We start from the raw sequence: 20,047 nt of genomic DNA on the forward strand, positions 1-20,047 counted from the left end.
GGGAGGGGAGCCCGTCTTCCCTGCAGGCCTCTAGTGAGGCTTGCGATGTCATTTCTGCTGTACCTAAAGGGGATTATACACATTTGCAGTAATTTACGGAAAATTAAATATCAGTACACGGGCACCTCTAGAGCACTCCTGACCTTTGAGCGTTCCAGTGTAGGAATCACTGAGGGTGTTTAGTATGCTGATAGCTGCTGCTGTTTCATTTTGTGCACAGTGTCGTTTCTATAGGTGAAACAGTCAGATTAAAGTTGACTGTGTGCAGGAAACTGCTCATGTGTGAGAGTGGTGAATAATAGAAACGTCTCTGCTGTGCAGATTGTGCTTCTGCTCTCCCTGGCTGTGCACTTAGCCTCTGTCAGAGCCGCTCGTTGGTGTGCCTAATCACGCACAGGCAGGTTTGCTGTTATACACTGTCGGGGTGTGATAGCCTACATACGCCTGGCTGCATTTATACATGTAGTTCAGTTACCTTCATCCAGACCAAAGCATCACACATGACACAGATGCCTTTATGTTCTTGTAGGATTAGTGTTCACCCTGATTTATTACACATTTGTCCATTATATATAATGAAAATTTAATCTTAGATATTAATATATTAAACATAATTTATACTGAATATGTTAGATATTGATATATGAAATATATGTGGTGTGATTTATATAAGGTACATGTAAGCATTAATTTCTCCCAAGGATTTTTTTCTTCAGCAGTTTTGAGGGAGTTTTTTTTCCTGTGTTGAATCATCAAGTTTTTATCTGATACTCTGTCCTGCGATCACATTTCAGTAACATCAGTTGTAAAAAGCTCTACATAAATTTGATTTGATTTGATATATTTCATATCAAATCTGTTAGATCCTGATCTATACTGAAAGCCCATGTTATGTATTTATTATTTAAGATTGAATTACAAACAGATCAATATTTCATACATTTAACATGAAATAAACATGAAAGTATTTGTTCCATATATAAGAGATCATACATATAAGAGATCAATAGCTAACAGATCTTCTAGAAGAACAATTTGATTTATAAAATACTTAATATCTAATTAATTTAAAACATAATATAATAAAAATGTAATGGAATTATTATATAATAGATTACATATCTAACAGATTCATTATCTAATAGATTAAATTCCTTTTAGATTCAATATGTAAGCATCAATTACTAATTACATTTTAATATTAATTACCTAATAGATCAATTTCTTATTTTACATGCATTACATTCAGTAGGTAATAGATTATTATCCAACAGATCAACATCTAACATATTATGGCATAACCAGTTACTAATAAATCAAATATAGTTTAAATAGAGTTTAAAATATTGTAATGCAGTATCTCACAAACGTGAGTACTCACATTTTTGTGTAATTCTTTTTTTTTATATATATATTTTTCATCGGTCAACACTGAAGATATAACACTTTGATGCAATGTAAATGAGTCAGTGTACAGCTTGTATAACAGTGTAAATTCCAGTGTAAATGTACAAAATATTGATCTGTTAGTAATTCAGTCTTACATAATGAATTCATGTAACATAACATGTTGAATCAATTAGATTTTTTGAAAGCGATACTGAATCTATAAAATATTGTATATATGTTACATACTATACTCTATAGATATTCAATCCAATATTGAAACTAGAATTTAAAAATGTCCTTAAATCTCAAGAAGGTGTCATCAGCAAAGCCTGATTCAAAGCATGTAAAGTGAAAACCACGGTTTTGTCCAGGTTGGGTCTATTCTCATGTTTTTGGTCCCTGTTCTTTATATATTTAAGGGAACTCATTTGGATGCTGATCCACCTGCTCAGGGGTCTTGAAGGGGTAAACACCAGGGTTTGAATAGTGGTGTTTTCATTCTTCTAATGAGCCACAGTAATCACATCAGTCTTAGTCTGCCAATTCTGAGCAGTAAAAAGCTCTTTACGACATCAGAACTGTTCTATTAGTTCTGGCACTTTTGGCTGGCCTTATTTATTTTCTTTTTTGGGCGGGTTTTGTCATGAAAACACACACAATCCAACGTGCACACACATACACTTTAATCAAAAACACACCCACTCAACCCTTCTTGAATCCAGCCTGCAATGAATGTGTATCGATCCACTCTTATCAGCCAATGAAGAAGAGCCTGTGATGCGCTGAGTGCTCGGCGTTATTGACCCGGTACTTATGAAAGTCTTTTTGATGTGAGGTATTTTCAGCTCGCTCTGTGTGTGTATATGAAATCAATTTAGATTTGTAATTAATTTGTTTGTCTAGAATGGTTAGAATTAGCATGTATGTTTGCTTTATATGTGTGTGTGTGTATAGTGTGGCTGTATAGCTAGCAGGCCAGTGGTGCATGCTGTGTTTCATTTGTTTCTGATTAGTCATCCTTTCTAATTAGGAGTCTCATTGTCAGATGCAGAGAGATGCTTAGGGAGTTGAGTCTGAGCCTCGTTTGTAACGGATGAGTTTGAGTTTGAGTAATGAGACGGTTCAGATATGAGATGGAGGTTATGTTGTGTAATGTTCAAAGTCTTTCTGATCCAGCCTACACAACCTACAGTGTCCATTAGAGCCGGATATTATTTCATTTCTTTTTTTAGAAGCATGACAGACTGCTGATTAGTATCAGGTTATTTCAGGGATATGGGAAATGGAAACTTAACTTTCTCAATCTTTGCCTAGATATCAAATATAAAATGTAAATAGTTTCTGGTTTATTTACTCTGTGTATGTATTGTTTGTAAAATTTTAAGCCAGAAAAAGTTCTCAATTTGGAACCTTTTTGTTCATCTTTGACACTAAGTCCACTAGAAAACATTGTGCAGAAAGATGGCAGATCTTTAGGAAAATATGGTTTGTTAGATGCTGGATTCGCTTATGCTTCGGTAATCCTGGAGAGCAGCACACAATATTTGCATGCACTTCATGATTCAAATAGCTGCCAAAGCCTGATTTCTGCAATTAACACCTTCACATGTACTTGGTTAATCAGATAGTGGGTCATAATAATCTGTTTTCTGCTTTGCAACCAGCCAATGATCTCACAGAACCTTAAGATGTAAACCTCAGATCTCCTACTACAGGTAGGTAGTAAACATGGGTTGAGTTTACCAGGAAATCCAGATCGTTTTTACAATGTCTAATAGTATCTAAAGCTGCCATGCTTACAGATTTCATATATTATACTTCATTTTTGATATGTTTAATGGATTCAAACTTCCAAAGCTGATAAAAACAATTTTTTAAATCAGATTTCAGTATCACTTTAAAACAAGGCCTCCCTTATAAACTGGTCATTAATGGTTTATAAATTGATTGATTATATTTACTTGGAAAAGAATAGAAAGGGCAACAGTGAGCTGTCAGTTGCCAAACAATGAACAGTGAATAATATAGAATATTAGCTTAGTCATTTAATATGTTAATGTTTACCACATTATCATTACCAGTTAAATAATTAAATACATTTATATTTAAATGTCTTTTTCTTTACCTATGTTAATATGACTAATTTAATGCTGAGTGATTGAAAAAGACAAAATTTGATTGATATCTAGAAAGATCTGAAGTTTGATGGTTTAAATGAATGCAAGTTCACTATTTGGCAAATGCAGATCGATTTTGGGCCTATTAATGCCTATTAATGGTTTTTAAGGAACATAATGAATGACTAATGAATAACTATTTATAAACTTAGATATTGGAGTATGCTATTTACATGACTACTTGAATAATCAGATATTTTCTAAAATCTGATTATGATTAGGTGCACTTAAACACAGTATGTGCAAGACTCTGCATTACTGGGTATTATGGGAATACAGGTCACAGTGTGAGCACAGGTTTTGCCTGTGCCACTGTCCTCAAAAAGTAAAAGCTGGGGAAACGCTTTTGTATTTGTGTTCAGCTAAACCCTTTAGTGTCTCTTTAGCTAGCTGACCATGCCATGCTGAGAGGATAGCCAATTTGATCAGAGCTCATCAAAGTATTTGAGCTCACCATGTAAGACAAATAACAGTTGTTAAAAAGGCTTGTACAACAGCATCTGCACGTGTTTTGTCATTAAAGTCACATACTTACTAATTATACATCAAAGAACAGCTTAAATTAGTCAGGAAAATTATTTTACGTCACCTTTAAAAAGAAAATGTAAATGGCTCAACAAACAAAAGAGCACAGACCTGATTGGACGGACTACTTCAGTGTTGAATGAGAGAATTTCTTATTTCAGTCAGTAAACAACGTATCTTCATTTAGATATAAATGACCAATAGATGGAGCAACGAGTCTGATCAAAGTTGATGACCACCTTCCTGCTTGTGATCTGGCTTGTGATGTTTTTTCTTAAGCATGTGAGCTTTATAAGAGTAGTCTTTCATTTATTGTTGGGGAAAAACATGTTCCAAGAAAGCCTTCCTGTACTTTCTTTGCTTTTTTACTTTATTTCTTTCCTTTTCTCTGAACAGCTTCACACACTCCCACACACACAGCGCCGTCATGCTTGTCTGTCATTCTCTGTGAGTGAGGCTGCTATTGATCTGTGCTTCTACAGGAAGTTCTGTTCTATAGTCACGTCTTCCATCAAGCCTTTTACACCAGCTCACTGATCCTACATTGACAGGCTCTGAAGGCTGTAATTGACTGACCTTGTCATGATACAGTGTGTCAGTTTTGCAGAGACAGTCTACATGTCTGTCTTGATCTCTTTTGAAAGTTTTACCTTTGAAGACATTTCAGATGTGGTGAATATTGGCTGCACTGGGTGATTACTAGTATTTTTCAGTCCTTTATATTAATTTTTTTATTACTGCTCAGCCGACTGAAATGAGGACACTCCATTAAAATCACTGTTTTTTTACATTTTCTTATTCAAAAATAGTGCAAAAACCAAAACACAGATGCACCAATTGCGACACAGTAAGGTATTAAATAAAGTACTTCCCTGTGAAGCCTAGAATACTGGTATGTAGACATGGCTTCCCAGTGTTAAGCATCCTTAAGATTTAACTGACCGTATGTACAAATTGACTATATCAGGTTATACTTTTTTTTTTTATATATATAAACTTTTTTTTTTTTTTTTACTTTTTATCTTCTTTGAACAATATAAATAAATGAAGGCAGTATACATAACTACACACTTATTACTACTAAAATGCCTAAAATTAGAACCAGGTGCAGCATATCAGCAAATCAGCAGATCAATATGATTTTTGGATGAGCTTGTCTTAGAGAGTTAATTTAATTTGTTTTTAATTCTTGGAGTAAGTGGAGCACCATGGCCAGATCCGAAGAGCTCTCTGAAGCCTTCAGAAAAAAAGTTTGTAGACTCAGATGAGTCTGCCAAAAGGATTCAATAAGATCTTAAATTATCGAAATTACAAATCATCATCAAAATTATCAAGAATCCCTTTAATACATCCCACAAAGTTGTTGAAGGTGGAATTTACCAGCATTAATTTTCTACTTTAAAACTCTCAATTTCTACATTTAAAAAATATTTTAATTAACAAAGCATTAAAACTACTATTATAATAAAGTAAAAACACCTCTAGTCTGTCAGATGCAGCATACTACATATTTATCTTCCACTCCCCAAAAAATACAGGGAAATACCAGCATTTTACTGCATTTTTTTTTTTCCTAAAACAGTATCACACCCTGTTCTCTATTTGTGCTTTGCCACCATTTTGTATAAGAATGACATTGGTAAGATGCAGCACTTTGTCACTGATGATACTAATCACCCTGAGCACATCAGAAAACCGGTGTGTACTTGTAGCAGCTGAGTGATTGTGGTGGTAGAGAGAGGCATGTTTATGGAGCATGAAAGAGGCTTAAGATGTTCAGAATGAATTTTAATGAATGTTCTATCCTGTTGAAGGGAAGATAGTCATCTGTTCATTTTTGCTTGTTTTTTTTCTGCTCATACAGGTGTCGAAAAAAGTGGCAGACCTCATTCTAGAGAAGCAGCCATCCTATGTGAAGGTAAGACTTCTCCTCTACATCCTTTCTTAATTTTCAGAAAAAAAATGAAAAACCCTTTTTAAAAAATTGCACCAATTTATGAGACTTTAACACACACTATGATTTTCACCCTTTGAATCCTCTGGATGTTTTCTAGGTAATTAACCTATCACCGCTTACCTTGTTCCTTTCTTCTTACTCCATCATTAGGAGAATGACCCCCTGTCCGGCTCGTGCAGATTGCACACCTTCCGCAGGTTTCAGCATGTCAATCAAGCTGGGGATAATTGAGTAGTTTTCTTCTTTACCTGGCTTGCAATTTCTGCTGTAATAAGAGCTCTAAGCTTTACCTTGGCTGGAGAAATGATTTTCTTCAGTGTTGGAGATTTGCAGTGTAAACATAAACCCTGCTCATTGTGATTCACAGATGGTGTGACTGACTGGGCCGTTAGTGAGAAAGTGTGTTTTATCTCAAACGATCTTTTCCGTGTGTTTTGGGGATCAAAGTGAAGTGAGAAGAAAGAATTGAGTAGCTGTGTCCGCTTCAGGCTCTTTCTCCCCCTACGTTCCTAACAGGATTTCTCTTACAAGTTATTTATGGCTTCACTAGACTTTGATCAGGAAACGGAAGTATTTTCACATTGCTGCATAGACCAGTTTGTGGATTCTTCCCTGAATCTATGAAAGAATCGCTATTTCCATTCCTTACCTAGAGATTCAGACTTTTTTTTTTAATCTGAAGGTCAGAGTCAGTGTGTCAGCTGTTTGCTTTTTCATGTTGATATTGGGGTACACCAGTATAAATAAAAGTGCTACAAAAGGTTATTTTACTGTTATTGTTGTTAAAGAAACACATTTGGTTTCTGTAACAACCATTTTTCTAATAGAAAAATGCAAGTTTTTTTTTTATCTACAAACATTTTTACCTATATGCTCCATGTAGTGTTTGTTTAAATCCAGGCTAGTTTAAATATTCAGCTCTGCTGAGTTTGTAACCCTACCTCATGTGTTGAAGGAATAGTGGGGATTTTCCCCCAACTATATAGCCGTGGGCAGTGACCTTCTGAACATTGGCACTTCAATTTTTCACCATAAAGGCAGAAATGTCTCTGATTGGCTGATTTTATATGTTGCCCTTCCTCAGTAAGCCTCTCCTCTACAAATTCAATGCCATCCCCCTATCTTGCATTTGAGGGTGGATATACCCAATTTAAATGTATATAAAGTGAACTGTCTGCACTGCATTACATACCTGTGTAATATGATTTAAAATGTATGTCACTCTGGAGAAGCGCTTCAGTTAAATGCTATAAATGTTAAATGCATGTCCTTCAGGTCAGGCCCATTGTTGAGTCCAGCGCCTGCCTACTCAGTAGACATAATTTAGGACTCTGGATGTTCTGCTCTGGGATTACTTAGTTTGGTCGAGTGTCCTCTAGTAGTGTGGTAACAGTTCACAAGTACCTAGTTTTTTACTACAGGAATGTCTTCTTAGTTTGTTTTATAATTTAGCAAAATTCACAATATACATGCACATTTTAGACATTTGTTAACAAATTATGTTCAAGATATGTTTATTTTTTTGTGGAACACAATTTGCATGGTTAAAAAAATGTGAAACAATGTGAAACACGTGAGGACTGAAGTATTATAGACTTTTATGCACTTTTATTTCATAATCAGTATATTGCATCAAGGTGTAAGAAATGGTGGCTGTATTGTTCAAATACACAAAGACTAGAAAGTTTATTGGGAAAGAAAATACATTTTGGATTTGTTTTTTTAATGTCTGTATTGCGCATTCGTATGCCTGCATTGCCCTGTTGTCTTTATTAAACTAAGAATTATAAATAGCATTAAATAGCAAGAGAATTTCCATTTTTCTCCTGTTTTATCCGACTTTACCATGCTGCATAGAATACATATGAATCTGAATACTTTGCAGCCATTTTGATTGTACTCCTGTCCACTCTTATTTTTGATATGTTGCCAGACATTGCTATTGTGCATCTTGTTATTTGTCCACTTACTGAGCTACTGATTGTTGCCTGTGGACCACAAAATTGAGCAAACCTGACAAGTGCTTCTTCATTTTGTGTTAATAAACTTTCCCCTGTGTAGAACAGCCCACTAAAAGAGATTTGTTGTCAATGGTAGTGAATTGTGTCAAGATTTAGTAGAATTACATTTTGTGCCCTTTATTTTCTCTTGTGATTGTCCTTTTGGCCCTGAGTTCTGGACTTTAACTCTGCTAACCCTTCTCTTAGTCTTTCCCCTTTTGGAATTTAGCCTGGGTTCTCATTCTGGACAATAGCTCGGCAGGGGAGGCTGGTCTGATGTGCACTCCCTGCTGATACGCCGCCTGGGGCTTGACCCTGCACATGGTGCCAGCCAGTTGATTGTTGATGGAGAGAGTAGAAGAGATTTCTCCCCAAAACACTCCTGAAACTGTGGAAAGTCTCTAGAAGTAGATTGCCTTCAGCTACTGAAGGGCAACAAACCTGGCCAGTGACACACTACTATTGGAAATTCTGTTAAAACAAACAATATTGAGTTTAGTTTTGTATTTTATGACTATTCATGCACTAGCAATCGCAATATATACATCTTTAATAAGCAAACATTGGTGCACAAGTTAAGCTTTTAATAAGTCCTTTAATTTATTAATTAATCCACTTTGTGCTATGTACCAGTTCCACTGGCAGCAAAACAGTAATAGAGCCTGATCCATCCACCACCATGCTTAACAGGTTCTTTGAACTGGATCCATCATCTTCCTACTTCTGGTAATTGTCTCCTAACAAGTCAGTCTTTGTCTGACTTTATTATGAAATTAATTCAGAAAGTGTGTATTTACAGAGATATTCCAAAAATCATGGAATAGCATTAAGTAAATTGATCATGAAGCTTGGAAACACCTGAACCTGTTCAGGTTTTAAGGCTATATCTTGTGAGCGTGTACCATGAATATGTCGTTGAAGGCATTACTGTGTTACCACAGTGTACAGTATAGTGGATGGCAATGATTGTAAATGGCATTGTCTGTCCTTACAAACAAACAAGAGGTTCTGGCAAAAATCACATGCATGTTCAATACAGGAGACCCCACACATCCTGCAGGTCTGTGTAGCATTTCTTACCTTTAGTGTGACAAGACAGAAGTCATGGGACATGATATTAGTTTGGCATGTGATTTGTATTGTTAACTAGTTTAACTTCACTAGCCGTTGTTAGCTAGGTCTGGAAAATGTGGCATGAGGAACACATTTAATTGTTTTTTTCCTTTTCTTTTCTTTAATGTATTATTTGTAATCAAAAACATTAAATTTCAGGAGCAATTTCCTCTTAACTACAGATATCCAAGAGCACACCATATTTGATTAATGATGCTGGTAATGAAAATAATAATTCCTTTGTCAGTGTTTAATTGCTCTAATGAAGTAAGTAGTGTGTGCAATCTGCTTCTGGCTTATTACATTTTCTGTTTAGTGGAGTGGATCACAGTTTTCTTATAATCAGTGATGATGTACTGTTGTACTGCTGTCTCAGAGGTGCACTGTGCCTTTTAAACCATGGGACTTCAGTGACATTACACAAAACAGACACTGCCATTGCAGTGTCTCCTAACACTGCAGGACACATGCTCACGGTCATCACAAATGATAACCACATCCTCAACTTCAAATATGATGAGATGTTACCAACACATTGATGAAATGATTACATGAGCACTGCATCATCAAAGATTTCTTCACTAATTCGATATATCTTAGATAGATAGATCTTGTTAACTTGCTAGAGCGCTAGAACTCCTATATTCCCTGATGATTTAGCGATCAAACTAAAGAAGACAACATAGCTTGATCAGTACTATCAGTTTGATGCATCTTATGTGTATAGTGCCATGGGCTACTAAGTTTTTAATGCTGCTGAAGCTGACTTCTAAAACCCTTGAGTAAACCTCACTGGCCTTTCATTTGCTACTTTCATTTCACTGCTCAAAGCCTGCATTGGCAAATAAATCGTATATATACAGATCTGAAAAAAAATAAGAGACCTGTTAAAAATGAAGAGTTTCTTTGATTTAAAAAATTGAAAACCATGAATATGATCAAGAAGAAAATAGATGATCACAAGCCATCAAATCAAATTTTTGCACCAGGAGTGGCATAAAGTTATCCAAAAGCAGTGTGTAAGGCTGGTGGAGGAGAACATGCCAAGATACATGAAAACTGTGATTAAAAACCAGGATTATTCCACCAGATATTGATTTCTGAACTCTTAAATCTTTTTAATATGAGCTTGTTTTCTTAGCATTATTTAAGGTCTGAAAGCTCTGCATCTTTTGTTATTTCAGCCATTTCTCATTTTCTGCAGTAAAACTAAATTGCTAAAGCTGATCATTCAGAAACATTAATTAGCTCAGCTGGAGACCGCAATCTGCACTATATGCAACCTAACCTCACAGAGTAGATCAAATTCTTTAATCTTTACATAGTATATTAGTCATACTTTTGTTTTTTTTTTAGAAAAAGAGTGTTGCATTGACCTACAAAATATGTTTGTGGGGTCTCCTGCAGTGAAGGTGGATATGATTTATAACACAGACAGTTACAGTCAGGCACTGCAGGTCAAGATCATTACCACACACACTGGACCTACAGCGTCTGACTGTCTATGCCTTTTATGACATATTTCAGGTACACACATGACACTGTGGATAAAGGAATGTTAAATGCCCACACAACTTCATAAAAGCAATGTCCGTCCTATCCTTTTGGACCCACTATCAGACCTTACTTACAAGATAACACCTCATAACTTAGACAGATTTGTCCTGCAGATTTTACTGTTTTGCCTGCTGTAACATGACTTCTGCAACTTCGAAAGAAAAAGCAATATATCTTGAATCATAAGGCTCATTTATACTCTCTTTATGTATAAAAATGAATATATCAGTTTAGAAAAAATATAAAAGTCACAACAACAACAGACATGGTGAGGGTTTAGCAGCATAAATGGCTGTAAACTATGTAAAAAATGTGCCGTACCTTAATTTTCTTCTGTTCCAGACTTTCTTCTTAGTCAGGTCCATATTAGATGGGTTATTGGTGACACTGTCACTAAAATGCACACTGAGTACAGACAGAAGGCTCTGTCTGTATCCATATTAAACATATATAGAGCAAATTTGTTTCTATGGATACTGGTATGTCCACTTGAGCATTGGATAAATAGTGTACACCTATTGACTCAAAAAAGTCTAAATCTGATGATTATGTGAATAATTGCAATTCATACCTCCTCTACTGTCTACCTTTGTATTCTTTTCCAGGCTGCTATTTTACTCCCTGAATTGGGTCGTATGCTCTCCTGAATTGTGTGTTTTTTGTGGGATATTTCAAGATAATATATCTTCCTTCAGCATCCATTTTGTTTACTTATCTCAGATAACAGCAGTGTCTATGCCATTTTCTCTACTGTTTGAGAATAATCGTATAAGTTACTTTTGCAAGACCGCCTTAGAGAACCTGCCCCATGGGTCATTATACAGAAATTTCTACTCATCCATAAGTAATAGCCAGGAGACGAGAGATATAATAAAAAAAAAAAAACATGAATATTGAGAACCTTTTATATAAACACTATTGACACATTCCTTGCTGGAGCTTCGTTCAGTCAAGCACACTGGTAGTTCTTCTCTCAACAGTTCAGCATTTATTATAGACCTTGTTCACTGCGAGTGTGAGCAGATAGCTCACCCACTGAGCGAAGGCATTGTCGTCTTGCCTCAGGCAGCTGTCTGTAACAGTGAGCGCCTCTCTCTGATCTAGACGTGGCGCTGAGCTTTGGTCAGGATGTGTGTTCTGGATTTCTGCTCACCGCAGCCTGTCTAGCTGCACTCAGGCTGGCAGAACAGGTGGACTCAAGTTATTTAGACTGGGCTGGTTCGGCTTGAAGGTTAGCAACGTTAGCGTCCAGGTGCCTGACTGTCGTGTGGCCTCTCTGGCCAGCCCTGGCAGCTGTGGAGGCTTAGCTTTGAGTTAATGAGCTTAATGAGCCAGTAGTGAGTACGGCTGAATATGTTTTCTCTGTTAGCTTCGTTGGTGCACAAGGACTGACTTTTAAGCAGTGGATAGATAGCTGGCTGGAATACTGACCTGAACCAAATCAGCCTACGCACACATGAGGCTGTAAATCACTCATTTTGGCAGACCTTCAGTCAAAAAGCCCATCAGCAACAAAAGCCAAATGAGTCACAGGGGCTACAGCTGGGCCAGAAACCTCCATCAGCAAGGGCACTTCAGGAGCCTGTTAATCAAATCATAAGTACAGAGGAAGAAACTTGTTTACATCAGTGGTTCTCAGGTCAAACCCTGCTAGATTCGGGATATTCTGAGTATGGTGATATATTGCAGCTAATTGTGAGAAATTGTTAAAAAAAAAAAAACAGTAACATAGCAGTGAAAAATAGTGCAGTGATATTGCTGTTATACCACTCCAGTCATAGTCTTCTTCAGGTTTTTTGGGTTCCAGTTTAAGTTTCTAATTTTTATCCAGGCCTTTTATGGTTTAATTGACACTAGTTAAGACCTTATTAAACATGACTACGATTTTTAGTGCTTAATAAAGAACTGAGACAAATGTTAATGATCAATAATGTATGAACTAGTGTTAATTGATAATTAGTTGAGACATTCTTTTCAGTACTGTTAATTAATGTCACTTAGAGGGCTCAGAGTGGTCCAGCAGGTTAAGCGCTGCCACTAAGATCGGGAGATCGCTGGTTCGAATCCTGTTCATGTAGTTGGCCCTAAGAGAGCACAATTGGCCTTGCTCTCTCTCTGGGTGGGTAGATGACACTCTTTCCCCACATCACTCCAAAGGGTGATGTCGCTCAGCACAAGACATTTGTAAGCTGATTTATCAGCTACCGAGTCGCTGTGCTTTTCTCAGAGTGCACTGTGATGCTACTCGACAATGCTGCATCAGCAGCAGTTCCAAAAGAGGCAGTGACTGACTTCATGTATTGGAGGAGGCATGTGCTAGTCTTCAACTTCCTGGTGTTGGGGCATCACTAGTGATAGGGGGATTCCCCAAGGTAATTGGCCTTGTAAATTGGGAAGAAAAATTGTAAATTTAAAAAGAATTAATGTTGCTTATTATAGTATTACCAAGTGTTACCAAAACATATATCAACCATTTTTTCCTATGTGAATTTTTTTTAAATGGCTTTTTTAAAATGTTACAATAAAAAAAATGAATTTGTGCTTTCTTAAGGTTTATGATTTTTTATTCTTACACCTTACAACAATAAAGAAAATAACCAATCCCTCCCAACACAAACGCAAGGGTTATTTGTTGGAAGGGCTTAGATGTGCAGGGTTGTTGTTTTGGACACTACTAAAGTTTTTGCCCTAAAAGTTTTTTTTTCATTTTCAGTTTAATAATGGTCATTTTCAATTTTAGAGTTTTATTGAACAGCTATACAATTCAAGTAGGTCTAGACGAAATTAGAACAAATAAAATTCACCAATAGTCAACAAAAGTCAATGATTCTAAAAGCAATCAATATTAATAATGCAAATAGTGTAATCAATATTGCAGTTAAATAAACAATATTGGGCAAATATGTTAGGGAAAGAGTGTGTATACAATCAAATCTTGTGAGTTTTCCATATTGCAATAATCTCACTGTAACAATATAATAATAATTGTGTAGCCTAAAAGTCAGTGCATGGTATTTCCAGATTTTATCTACTTAATTGGTCATGAGACCTCACCTGCCCATGAAACTTATCAGTTTCAGCTTATCAGTTAATTTTCAAATCACTTTTGAGTTTGTTGAAACACAGACCTAGCACAGATTACATTCCAGATCTTCCCATTTGCACTCTTATTGCTACATTTGTGCAGTCATTTGTGTAATTGCGATGATGTATAGAGCCACATTTTTTTTGGCCCCATTCAAATACATATGGATCACAATGTTGAAAATTAAAAGTGTCCAAAAGTTTCTTAAAATTCTTTCAGTAAGCTTGTGACTTTTGAAAAACTACATTTCTTTGGGTTAAACATTTATTGCCTGATTCCTGGAATTGATGATCAGCGTATTTGAGTTCTATTTATAATGTGCTTATAAATGATAAAGGTTCTCAGCATTGCAGCATGCAGTGTTTTTCTTGTGTGACCTCAGGAACAGCTAATCAAATCTGACATGTTAAGGAGTGCTGCATATTAACGACCCTAGCTCAGCACCTGTTTCAATGTCACAGTGAACCTAAACTCTCAGTCATATGTTCTAGTAAACGGAGCTGAAGTGCTGTGTGGTAAAATACTACAACAGAAAAACAGTTGGATGTAATTAAAAGAAAATAATTGTCCACTTTAGCAAGATAAAAAGGGAAAGGGTGTCAAGTTAAATTATTAGATTTGGGTGCTTAATACAGAATTAATATTTGGTCTAAAGAGCAGCAGAATCTGTTCATGCATATAGTATTTTTATGTGTGATGTAGTTTTTGTTTTGATTTATATGGCACATTTTTAGAAACAAAATCTTTTGTAAAACTGCTTGTAATCCTTGTTTATGAATGAGCAGATGGTGCCGTGTCTTTTTACACTAAACACGGACAAAGCATTGGAACACCTGTATTGATTCTTTTGTAATCAGTGGTTTAAAAAAAAAGTAATCAAATGAGTAACTGCTTATAATATCCAGGAAAGGCTTTTTACTGTATTGTACAAGGAACATTAGATTGTGAGATTGGATTGCAAATAGCAACTATAGCTTTGGAGAGGTCAGGGTTTTTTATCATTATCTACATCATCTCCATCTCCTTAGTTCATCTTAAAAGTATTGGATAGAGAATTATCATTTCTGAGAACACAGTTCCACTGCTGCACACCTCAATTCTACTCTTGTGGCACACCCCTGGCGTTAGGCATGATGTCAATAGATTTGTGCTCATCTTCCCGGGATCCTTCTGTTAGCATTACATATTTATAATGGACTATATGCAGCTCTGGAAAAAAATAAGAGACCACTTAAAACTATAAGTTTCTTTGATTTTACCAAATTGAAAACCTCTGGAATATACTCAAGAGGAAGATGGATGATCACACACCAAGCTGAACTGCTTGATTTTTTGCACCAGGAGTGGCATAAACATATCCAAAAGCAGTGTGTAAGACTGGGGGAGGAGAACATGCCAAGATGCATTAAAACTGTGATTAAAGCCAGGGTTATTCCACCAAATATTGATTTCTGAACTTTTAAAACTTTATGTATATGGACTTGTTTTCTTTACATTATTTGAGGTCTGAAAGCTCTGCATCTTTTTTGTTATTTCAGCCATTTCTCATTTTCTGCAAATAAATGCTCTAAATGACAATATTTTTATTTGGAATTTGGGAGAAATGTTGTCCGTAGTTTATAGAATAAAACAACAATGCTAATTCTACTCAGACATGTACCTATTCAGAAACTGAAGTGGTCTCTTAATTTTTTCCAGAGCTGTAAGGTCTGTGTGTTTGAATTTGCAAATTTGTATCAGAAATTGGTAGCTGAATGTGTTCATTAGAATGTGAAAACACAAGTATTTAGACATAGAATTAATTTTACATGTATTTTATTGACTGAAGTCATAATGCACTTAAAACGTTCATTTTTTATGTCTCCTTTTATTGAAGTGTTTTATTTAAACTGACTGTATATTCTCCAGATCGCCCTGTACACGCAGTTTTTGCTGAATACCCTCTTTCATCAAAAGCCTTTCAGGGGTTTTTACAAATACCAGATAACCGATGCTATCTCCCAACAGCTCAGTGCTGTTCCTTGTGATGTTGGGTATAAAGAAGCTTTGAGTGTGTGTTCTCTGTGGAATCGATTTTTTCCACCTCGTATTCTCTTGCCAAATAATTATCTTTAGCGTGACAGTGGGATGATGTTCTGCCACTAAAGGCTGCCTCTGTGCTAAAGGCTGCTAAAGGTCCTAACACTGGGTCACTCAGTGTGTGTTCACCTCAGGCTGTGACAGCTGTGCACTTCAAATAAAGGAATGTGGAGTGAGGAGGAGGAGGAGGGGGAAGCCTCAGTTTCCACCCAGCGATTAATTTAGGAGATGTGGTGTGAGCTCAGGGGAATCTTTCTGCACCGCCTCGTTCTTTCTCACTAACAGACCTCTTTGCCTTAATCAAAGCTTTTTGCCGCTCTGCATTCTCTCCCTGTGGTGACTTCAAGGGATGGGGGACACCTCTGGCATTGCGCTGGGCCTGTTAAAAGGACATTGTATAACACAGCGCAGTGTCTACAGCGCAATGTTTTTCCTCATATTGGCACTGTACAGTGGAACAGCATGTTCTGTCCATAAGGGCTTGAACTTTTTTGTGGCGAGGGTTACTGACACAGCCACCCGTGAGAAAGACTGTTGTTTTTAAGAAAACATCTTGCTTGCTTTAATCAATTGTCTGCTGAGGACACTGTCACATCCCATTACCTGCTCCATTATATAAAAGTAATCTATACGCTGATTAAATCCTGTTTAAACTGTTTGTGGTGGTGTGTTTCAGGAGCTGGAACGAGTTACGTCCCTCCAGACCAACCTGCAGCTGGCCGCAGTCATCTGCACCAACGCTAGGAGGTCTGAGACCCTTTCTTCCTCACTGCTATCTCACAGTATAACCACAGAGACCAGGCCTTACATGATAATGATGTTATCAACTTATTGTATAATATATGGACATGATGAGCCATTTTTACTGACTTCTGTGTCAGTATTGCTCTTTTTAGTAACGTAGCAAGAAGAACCCATTATCATGGATGTGTCGACTTGAATACCACTGTTTAAAAAGAGTTTTTTTTCATTCGCGATGTCAATCAATGTAAAAAAAAAAAAAATAGATTAATTATAAAATTATTCTGTTTTTAATTACAGTTAAGAAAAAGAAAAGGTGTGATTAAGATGAAAGCTATTAATGATTATTTTTTGAATATAAATAAATGAATGAATATAAGATTTACAAAATGGAATTAGATTCCATTATCTGATTAATTACAGCAGTATTCTGTGTTTAGTCATGAGTAAAATCATGATTTAAAAAGTTTAAATGTTGGTATTTTTCTGTATTTTTGGGAGTGAGACAAAATCGTTGTGTAGTTTCTAGTTATTTGTGTGTTTGAGTGTGTGTGAGTTGGTGAGTGGGTTTGAGAGAGAGAGAGAGAGAGATAGAAGGAGATAAAGAAAGGAGGAAGAGGTGAGAAAAAGGGGTTATAGTTATACGATTTAATTCATATTTCTGTATAAACAAGATATAATCTAACTTCTGAACTGAACAGTAGCAGCACCATGTTTACATTGCAAAATAAACCACTAATACATAATTGAGTTATTGAAGAAATTGTGGAAAAACTCGGTAAAATGGTTTATTTGCATTTTAAAACCAATGAGCACAATTTAAAAAAAATGTTACCACATTAATGTGACAAAACTTGTATTTTCTTTGTATTTTCTTCTTGTTATATCTTATGCTGAGGGACAATATATGGCAATATATTGCCAAAAAAATTATGGCAGGCCTAACTGAGACCTATGCGCAAAAAAATAAAAATGTTTTCACAAGAAAAGATAGTCGTAAACAAACCCGTGAAGATTCCAAGACATTAATTAAAATGATTTTTTTTTCTTTTTGTAGGCAGCTGAGCTCTGCTAAAGAGGGCTTCACAGAAGCTAGTCTAGGGCTCCTAGCCAACCAGAGACGGAGACAGCTGTTGACAGGATTGCTGAAGTCGTTAAGAACCATAAAGACTCTGGTAATCAATGAATTAATGGCTAAATGTGGCCTTTTTGGGAGCCTTTGTGTCCCATAATCCAGTCTGAAATCAGCTTTCCTCTTTCTTTCCCCTCACATAGCAAAGAACAGATGTTCGACTCAGTGAGATGCTGGAGGTGAGTTTTCCTCACACATTCGAGACTGAAAATACATCCCATTCTTTCACATCAGATTCTGACATGTTTTAATTAAAGTTTTTCCATTTTGAGAGCTTGCTGCTGTAATGTGTGAATGCACAGTGCAAAATTGTCCATTATGTGCTGTTATTAAAAATGTTGCATGAAATCTGATAAATGTCAGTCACATTTTGGATGCAAAGCAAGCATAATGTCTATTTGCTTCCTTATTTCATGCCTCTGCTATAATATCAAAGGTCTCTGTGTGATCTGCTGCATACAGATGTGGTCAGATGATTTTAATACACTTATCACACACATGAATGTCATGGTAATAGGATTTAGTGTAACTGTTTTTTTTTTCTGGGGAAGAATGAATGACAGCATACATCTTAAACAGAAGACATAAAAAGCAAATAAACAACTGTTTGAATGGTTAGGCACACCCCAAGAGCCTACGAAACACAGGCCTACCATTAACTGGAAGCTGAAGAAACACCAATATAATTGTCTAAAGTCAAGTGAGTCAATGTCAAAGACTAAAAGGATACCATCTGATTTATAGTCAACACTTTCATGCACTAAAAAAACAGGTAGAGAATATGCACATTGACAAAAGTTGAACTTGAAACAAAGATAATGTGTTTTTGGCCGTAATTACCAGAAATATGTTAAACGTGGTGGTGGTAGTCCAAAGTTGGAATGACGATTACCTTTATAATGAGTGTATGTAAACCTTTGCCTGCATCGTCTATGTTGGTAATTTTGATAAAAAGTGGTAAATCTTTGTCATGCCATTTGATAGGGTTTCCTGAACTCATTTGCACAGTTTATGAATTAATCCTACTTTGTTAAACATTGTTAAATGTTGATAATTTGGCTCTGACAGGAGGAGGACTATCCAGGTGCGATCCAGTTGTGTTTGGAATGCCAGAAGGCTGCCAGCACTTTCAAGCACTACAGCTGCATCAGGTACGTTGAGTACAGCTTGGCTTGAAGACTGCATAGCAGCCGTTTGAATTACAGTTGGCTTCTGCATGCACCAAAATAGGACTTTTCCCTTTAGTTTTCTTCAGCAAAAAAAATACAACAAATGCTGCTGCTTGCTTAGTTTTTCATAGCATTATTATATTTCCTGCTGTTATTGTATTCTTTTTGGAGCTGACAGTAAAGAAATGATATTTGATATGATTTTTTTTGTGCACTTGCATGGAAGTATAGTGTACTCTTTTAAAGGGTCCAGTTCATTTATTTTTTATACTTTTTGAATGAGAGAGTCTGATGTACTTTGATGTACACACTTTTATAAACACTATTGCCATTCACTTTCCGTTTGCTCCATACAATTTACACTAAACTGCATTGGTGTCTGTTTAAAAAGTTTTTTAATAAGCAAACAATTTTCATATCAGTTTCTTAACCGTTTTCTCCACAATTTAGTTGATCCAGTTACCCACCCACTCATTTGCTAGGGCTTTCTATATTACTTGCTATGCACCTGACATTAGGGGAGGGAGAAGACGCATCTCCTCTGGTACATGTGAAGTCAGCGACTGTCTCTTTTCCAGCTGCCACCAATGTAGCATAATAATAGCACCCAATCTGATATAAATATATATAAAAATAGTTCACTATTAGCTGAGCAATGATGTTCATTACTGGTGCATTGATGACACCAAATGGAGTTCTGAACCCTGTGTTTAAAACAAAGATTTGGAACTGGGTTGGGATTATAATAGCCTTTACCTGATCCATTAAAATGTGCCTGCATTAGCCTTGATCCTGAGTTACTAAATCAGATCACTAGTGCTTAGTTAAGTCATATTTAGTACAGTATATAAATAGTGTAAATAAATATCTTTTGCTTGAATACACACACACACACACACACACACACAAACACAAACACACACAAACGTTCATGGTGTGCCTCTTAAATGAGCTCTCTCTCACTGGTGAGGATGGTGGGTCCAGTTGCTGGGTACTGATCAATAACCCACTGCCTGGACTAATGGGTGGTCATTATTTCATTAGGACATTTCCTCCGGGGGCTGTCTGTTGAGAGACTCATCTGAATGGACGGCACACACACAAGCAGACACACCTAACACCC

At 36.3% G+C, this 20,047-nt stretch overlaps 1 protein-coding gene across 2 annotated transcripts in view; it reads left to right on the forward strand.

Annotated features, from left to right (window-relative positions):
* The window catches only part of vps50 (VPS50 EARP/GARPII complex subunit), a 203,357-nt gene that overhangs the window by 24,466 nt on the left and 158,844 nt on the right, over positions 1-20,047 (forward strand). For both annotated transcript variants that reach the window (XM_007259800.4, XM_007259801.4), the window contains exons 5-9: positions 5,956-6,009; positions 16,559-16,629; positions 17,681-17,798; positions 17,899-17,934; positions 18,824-18,906. In XM_007259800.4, the coding sequence (XP_007259862.3) occupies positions 5,956-6,009; positions 16,559-16,629; positions 17,681-17,798; positions 17,899-17,934; positions 18,824-18,906 (362 nt within the window). The remainder of the gene's footprint in view (positions 1-5,955; positions 6,010-16,558; positions 16,630-17,680; positions 17,799-17,898; positions 17,935-18,823; positions 18,907-20,047) is intronic.

Source organism: Astyanax mexicanus, chromosome 3 (genome assembly GCF_023375975.1).
Source record: "Astyanax mexicanus isolate ESR-SI-001 chromosome 3, AstMex3_surface, whole genome shotgun sequence".
Lineage (NCBI taxonomy): Eukaryota > Metazoa > Chordata > Actinopteri > Characiformes > Acestrorhamphidae > Astyanax > Astyanax mexicanus.